Source organism: Frankliniella occidentalis, unplaced genomic scaffold (genome assembly GCF_000697945.3).
Source record: "Frankliniella occidentalis isolate FOCC.00 unplaced genomic scaffold, Focc_3.1 Scaffold17, whole genome shotgun sequence".
NCBI classification, from domain to species: Eukaryota; Metazoa; Arthropoda; class Insecta; order Thysanoptera; family Thripidae; genus Frankliniella; species Frankliniella occidentalis.
This window is the reverse complement of record NW_026267147.1, coordinates 1052788-1060018: the sequence shown is the minus strand read 5'-3', so window position 1 is coordinate 1060018 and position 7231 is coordinate 1052788. Positions and strand designations below refer to the sequence as shown.

The 7231-nt window shown below is 37.8% G+C and overlaps 1 protein-coding gene across 7 annotated transcripts in view; it reads left to right on the top strand.

The window, feature by feature from the left end:
* The window catches only part of LOC113204853 (glycerol-3-phosphate dehydrogenase, mitochondrial), a 22903-nt gene extending 15672 nt beyond the window's left edge, over positions 1 to 7231 (top strand). For 5 of the 7 annotated variants that reach the window (XM_052264271.1, XM_052264273.1, XM_052264272.1 and 2 more), the window contains exons 2-14: positions 155 to 265; positions 365 to 542; positions 641 to 863; positions 987 to 1150; positions 1241 to 1547; positions 1619 to 1812; positions 1939 to 2133; positions 2220 to 2473; positions 2574 to 2732; positions 2820 to 3008; positions 3101 to 3199; positions 3505 to 3631; positions 6390 to 6633. In XM_052264271.1, the coding sequence (XP_052120231.1) occupies positions 176 to 265; positions 365 to 542; positions 641 to 863; positions 987 to 1150; positions 1241 to 1547; positions 1619 to 1812; positions 1939 to 2133; positions 2220 to 2473; positions 2574 to 2732; positions 2820 to 3008; positions 3101 to 3199; positions 3505 to 3631; positions 6390 to 6409 (2199 nt within the window). In that variant the 5' untranslated portion in view covers positions 155 to 175 and the 3' untranslated portion in view covers positions 6410 to 6633. Of the gene's footprint in view, positions 1 to 154; positions 266 to 364; positions 543 to 640; positions 864 to 986; positions 1151 to 1240; positions 1548 to 1618; positions 1813 to 1938; positions 2134 to 2219; positions 2474 to 2573; positions 2733 to 2819; positions 3009 to 3100; positions 3200 to 3504; positions 6143 to 6389; positions 6634 to 7150 lie in introns of those variants that run through there. The other 2 variants (XR_008010832.1, XM_026420206.2) reach the window with 2 other exon arrangements.

The following is a 7231-nucleotide window of genomic DNA, read 5'->3' as shown; positions in this document are numbered from 1 at the left end:
CCCCATCCTATTATCTTCCTTTATCCCTTTCTAACTTCTTTCTTTTTGTACGTCTTCATAGTTTTACCTTTTTACCTCACCTGACCTTTCTTTATGTACTGCAATATTAAATGTAATTATCAGCAAGCATCTGTAAGAAAGTCTTATATTACAGGTCTGACACTCGACCATCAAGATGGCCACTTCTCGTCTGAGAAAGGTGGCTTACAGCACAGCTGTACTTGGAGCTGGTGCTCTTGCTGCTTCCTGGCTGACAACTGAACTTGTATGTAATTTTTCACTTTCACATCTATAATCTATCTATCTACTAAAAACTTGTTGACAACTGAAATAATCTAATGGTTTTCATCTTTCATGTTTCCAGACACAGCCTCAAAGAGTGTCAGCAGCTGAATTAAGTGGAAAAAAACTGAGAGCAAAACGCACACTCCCTCCTCGAGATGAACAAATTAAGTCTCTTCAAACTGAAGATGAGTTTGATGTTCTTATCATTGGAGGTGGAGCAACTGGTGCTGGATGCGCACTTGATTCAGTTACTCGGGGTATGTTCTTTAATGACTCCAGAAATCTTCCCTTGAAAAGTCAGTTGATTAATTAGACTTTTCTCCAAGTAGGCCTAATTCAATAAATCTTGTTACAGGTCTCAAGACAGCGCTTGTAGAAATGGATGACTTTGCTTCTGGAACAAGCAGCAGATCCACAAAGCTTATTCACGGTGGAGTCCGCTATCTTCAAAAAGCCATCTTCAATTTGGACATTGACCAGTACAGAATGGTGAAGGAAGCTCTCCATGAGAGAACCAATATGTTGGAATCAGCACCTCATTTGACTCACCCTCTTCCCATCATGTTGCCTGTTTATACGTAAGAACAACCAGCAGTGCCTGTCTAGGATTATTCTTTGAACAAAAAGCACCCAAAGAGAAAAAATTGCAGAAAATAAATGTTAGTCCTATTTGAAAAGTAATATTACGTTTTATTGGATAGGTGGTGGCAGATCCCATACTACTGGGTGGGTATTAAAATGTATGACTTGGTGGCTGGATCCAAGAGTGTAAAGAGCAGTTATTACCTATCTAAGAAGGATGCTCTTGAACTTTTCCCAATGTTACGAGGGGATAAGTTATGCGGTGCTATTGTCTACTATGATGGTATGTATGATTCATAGTCAACTAGTCTGCTCCATTCAAACAAGGCTCAGAATATATCACCAAAAAAACAATTGAATTTTTTAAATGTAGGTCAGCAAGATGATGCTAGAATGTGCCTTGCAATTGCGCTTACTGCAACTAGGCATGGAGCAACTGTAGCAAACCACGTGAAAGTGCAAAAGCTCATCCATGGAATTGGTGCTGATGGAAAGAAGGAGGTGCAAGGAGCATCTCTTCGCGATGAACTAACAGGCAAGGAATGGGATGTGAAGGCAAAGTGTGTTATCAATGCCACTGGACCTTTCACTGATTCCATTAGAAAGATGGATAACCAAAACGTAAAGGAAATTTGCTGTCCCAGCTCTGGCGTCCACATTGTTCTTCCTGGATACTACAGGTATTTTTAGATGACGTCAACTCCATGGAGCATATTTTGAACCACTTAAGTCAACAATTTGTTTCTTTCAGCCCTGACCAGATGGGTCTCTTGGATCCAGACACCTCTGATGGACGTGTCATCTTCTTCCTGCCCTGGCAAAGACAGACTATAGCAGGAACAACTGATCGACTTTGCGATGTTACTCACAATCCGATACCAACTGAAGACGAAATTGAGTTCATTCTCAATGAAGTGAAACACTACTTAAACCCTGATGTTGAAGGTAATTATCTGTTCCCAAAATTTGTATGTATTAATTCATCTTTGACAAGTAGAATAACTGCAATTTCTCTTCTTCAACTATGGTACAATAGTATCGCTAATACATACAACAATGGTACTGTTTCAGTCAGAAGAGGTGATGTGTTATCTGCTTGGAGTGGAATCCGACCTCTGGTATCAGATCCTAACAAAGAGGACACTCAATCTCTTGCTCGTAACCACATTGTGCATGTCAGCGATACCAAGATGATAACAATTGCTGGTGGCAAGTGGACTACTTACCGTGCAATGGCTGAACACACAATTGATGCAGCAATCAAAGGTACTTTTGTTTTATCTCACCAATATCTTTAATGAATACCTTTTAGCATATAATTATCAAACCTGAAGTTGTAAATTGCTTTTAAGCGTGCAACCTCAAGCCAACTAAGCCGGAATGCCAAACTGATGGACTGCTGATTGAGGGAGCTCATGGCTGGACTCCCACAATGTACATTCGCCTTGTACAAGATTTTGGTTTGGAGTGTGAGGTGGCTCAACATCTTGCCATGTCATATGGTGATCGTGCCTTCGCTGTGGCAAAATTGGCTTCCCTGACCGGCAAACGTTTCCCCATCATCGGCAAGAGAATTCACCCAGAGTTCCCTTATATTGATGCTGAGGTAAAGAGATAATAATAAGTAAAGAAACACAAAAAGATATTGGGTGGGGTTCATCTCTCTTATGCTTTTTTGGTTACTTTTTCTTGTATGTATGTCTTAGATCCGTTATGGTGTGCGGGAATACGCCTGTTCAGCTGTTGATATGATTGCCCGACGACTTCGTTTGGCATTCCTGAACAACCAAGCTGCTCAGGAAGCACTCCCAACCGTGATTGATATTATGGCTGAAGAACTCAAGTGGAGCGAAAAAGAGAAGAAGGTCATATATAATACACATGTTTTGACAAGACAGGTGTTATTATATATACCCATGCATATTACTCAATCTCGTTGAATTTTCTTATAGGTCCAGTATGAGAAGGCTGTTCAGTTCCTTGCGGAACAGATGGGACAGCAGGTGAACAGAGCATCCAGGGAGAAGATGAGTATTAACTTGTCTAAGGATGAGATGCAACTGTACATTAAACGCTTCCAAATGATTGACAAAGATCATAAGGGTTATGTTTCCATTAATGATATCAGACGGTCAATGAAGGTATTTCCACTTGCCCATTCATTCACATTTGTTTTTGAAGAAAACGTTCTAAGTTAATCATTTTTTTATTTTTTTTAATGTTCCTGTTTCAGAGCTTTGGAGAGGAGGTGTCTGGTGAAGAATTGCATGAAATTCTCAAGGAAATTGACACAAACATGAATGGACAAGTTGAGCTAGATGAGTATCTTCAGGTAAGAATTATACATAATATAGCTCCTCCCCTCACCAACTTTACACCAGCCTATTGAAAGAGTAGAGTGGCATGCCAGGGCCTAGGCCATATAATCAGTGAGATTGGCTGCCTGCCAAGCCACATGGCTGAGAGTCAAAAACTATTGTTGAATCATAAGATCACATGCTGCTCACATGTTGATCACATGGCAATCACATGTCCTCAGTGAGCTTCTTTGGGGGGAAAAAAAAGAACTAGAAGGAAGAAAGATAATAAAATTACAGAATACCCTTGGATTAATTCATTTCTTTCTTATGTTTCTAGATGATGTCGGCTATTAAGTCTGGAGCAGTTGCTTACTCAAGGTTTGCCCGTATGGCTGAAATGCAAGAAGCTGCTGTTGAGAAAGAGGGCCTTATGAAGAAGGTTTCAGTGGAGCGCAGTGGAGGAGGTGTTTAATTATTGATATTATGCTTATGTCCGTCTCAAGCAATGCTCACTTTCATGTCATCTCTTGTCTTGTTGGATTTGCCATTCTTGTCTTTGACAAGATCATTTCATGGCAAGTTGGCCACCCTCTATCTTCATTATTTGGTTGTTTCAAATTCATCAAAAGCATCTAGGATTTTCAGTTTATGTGCAAATGGGGGCTCACTGGTAGCACAAAAGCTTTGCACTGATCTCTGCAATTCTACTTGCTGTAAAAAAAATTGTTTTCCTTGTTTTGTTTTGTTTCTACAGGGTGTGAGGAAGAAAGTTGTTTTAACTTCCTTACTGTATTTTACATTCTGTAGCAATACCAGAGTTATTTTCAGATTTTAGCTTTGTCTGTGCTGGTGTCCTGTGATCATCTTGGAGTGGAGTGGCCTCAAATTCCTTGAGTATGTGTGTCACAAAATCTTACTCTTGTCTGTATAGCATTGGGGATGATCTATTTACGGTTCTTTTAATTAAGTTCCTTACTGAGGAAATAGCAAGCATGTGTGTCCTAGAAGACACTCTTATTTTAGTGTCTCTACTATAATAGCTGATACTGCATCACATTGAACAATTTTTTTGTTTTATTTCAACTTCTTTATAGAGGAGTTAAAAAAGGTGTAACATATGTCCAGATACAGCTAAATATGCTGATCAATTGGTTGTATCTAGCTAGTGTCAACATATTCTAGTCAATATCATAAGCACCTTTTACGTTGTCTTTGCTCCACTGTACATTTACTTGGTGTGTGTCGACTATGATGTTCCATCTGTAAAAGCAATACACCACAGTGTTGCAGGTGTGCCTACCCGATCTGCCCGTAAGGCGCCATAGCCCCTTGGGCATGCAAACCCGCAACACTGGGGAGTATTAGCCTTTACACTCGGTTCATGCTTGACCATGGTGCTGTGAAATATGCTATGTACTATTGGAAAGGGAACTTTTTTTTATGTTTCTTGGTTTTATTTGAATGACTTGGCTATTAAGTAGCCAACAAGTTAATTTCAGCTGAAATGTTGTGTACCATGTATTTTACTTCAAAAACGAGTATGTCATCAGTTAAAGTTTTATTGGTATTTGCATCACATAATTTACATTCAGTATTCTGGTCTGAAGTTCCTATACATGGGGAACAATATGGATGTAAAGCCTATAATGGAAAATTAATGGTCATAATCCTGTGCAATTTTCATAAAGAGTGAATTGAAGTTTTGTCCAGTAAGACAGATCTGTCTTCCCTTTACTGTATCTCATTTTTAAAATTTAAAATCTCTTACTTAAAGACTTGATATTCTGGAATAGTTCTTTTCCTTTTCATTGAGATAATAAGGAAGTTGTTTTTGTACATCGGGAACATTTTGTACATTTAAAAGTTAAAATGTTAGAAGTTGTTTGGTATTGCGTTTTTATCTGTGCAAAACCTGAGAAAGAAACAAAAGGAAGTTTAAATTCAGTAATACTTTTACGGTAAACTCTGTTAATCAGTCCTAAACTGGGAGTGTCAAAGTTAAGAAGAGAGCCTATGTCTGTACTGAAAAATGATTGTGAAATTGGTTTGTGGACATTTGCCAAGAATGGGAGTAATTTCTATTGTGTTTATTTGGATGTTGTTTATGTACTTCTACCTAATTATTTACAGATTAAGAGAAAATCTTATTTCCAGAACAGATTTTATCTTTGAAAAATCAAAAGGATGCAAATGAACTTTCATATCATTGATAGAGCTCATGGGCATTCATTTCTCTGTGTAATATCATATCACATCTGCTTTTTCTTGTGGGCTTGTTGACGTTTCAGCATTCCTCATTTCACTGTATTTTTTTCAAATACCTCAAGTGTATGCCTTATATCGATCAAGCTGTGTGGTTCTGTCTGCAATCCGTTTCACTACCTTAGTTGAGAGGCTGAGGTACATTAATTTCTTTCCCGAGGCAGGGAGGATAAAACAAATGTCTACCAAAAATATTTATAACTACTATGTAATGAACAACCTTTTGTATTACTAATAACAATCTATCTTTGAGTGAACCTTGTGCTGACTTGCACATTCTTCCAAACACCTCTCATAATGTTGTGTGGTTCTCCTCTGAGTACTAGAACATTCTCGCCTTGTATTACACATTATGTATATTCTTCAAAGGGGAAATTACTATGCTTTTCATGGGGAGTTTGCGTCCTATTCTGATAAAAAGAGCCTTCAGATCTGTAATTTATTGTTTTAATTGTGGCATGCGAAGCCCTGACATCAGATGTGCCATATGAAATGCACTTTCATATATATTTTAACATCTTGGTATTATTTTTCTGTGATTAATATTTATTAATATTATTGTTCTTGTTACTCCTTTGTTTCTTTTAATTTCTTTTGATCTTCTCTGTACATTTTTGGTGTGATATGCCACAGAGGAGTTGCCTCCTAAACAGACATCTAAAGAATGAATGAACTCTCAGTTTTAAACCATTAAATTTGTGTTATTCATCAAATTGCTTTTGATTGATCCTAGTCCTTACGCAGTGGAACATTTCCTTTCATCGGTGGGCTTAGTTAGACTGTGCTTTAGAAGTAATCCATTTTTTGAAAGCCTCATGCTTTTCTTTTTTGTTTTATGTGCATTACTACTGTGCTCTGCTTTTTTGTGTGTCATAATCATATGCTTCCACAATGATGTACATTAACTTAATGATTTGCCCTTTCTTTAACTTAGTTATTCAATTCAAGGTCTTTTTCCAGGTGATGAGTATCTGCAGTAGAAATGGAAGAACCTGGAGATATGTTTCCACATCTTCTAGAGATGTGACGTCTTAAGATAACGGCCTTCATTCATTTGGGTAGTTTTTCGCCCATTCCTAAGGTTCGCACTTCATCAAAACCAGAGTCTCTTTGGCCGACATAAAAACAAGTTACCACCAGTATATGTGCATGTGTAAAAAACTGGAAAATTCCCGTTTTTGTAATAAATTATTTATGAGACTGACTGTGATCACTTTGAAGTAAAGCATCTAATAATTAGATTCTTTCTGAAAAAATAAATGCATCTTCTGCTAGAAAACATTATTCATTCGGTCCGTTGAAAGCTATCCTGGTGATAGAAATTCAGCTTCAAGAATTCTTTTTGTGCATGTGAAGTAGTTAACAATCATAAGGAATCAAAATAGTCTGAGCTCAGCAGAGGTAAACATAGGATGTGTGTTTTGGAGGTACTGATAACATAATTAAAAGACTCACAGACAGGCGCTATTTTAGTATCTTGATATTTAACTTCTTTAATTTCTAATGGATTCTTGTTTGCCACTAAAATTGCTTAGTCAAACTGATGTGTTTCCTGGGGAACTTCAAAAGTGCTTATGCACGACAGGCCAGGCCGATCTGAGTGATATGGAGTAAGAATCCCTCCCCCCCCCCTCCTGTTTTTGTTCAAACCATTCCATTTTCCCCACCACTGGACAATTTTTTTGTTTTATTTCAACTTCTTTATAGAGGAGTTAAAAAAGGTGTAACATATGTCCAGATACAGCTAAATATGCTGAGCAATTGGTTGTATCTAGCTAGTGTCAACATATTCTAGTCAATAT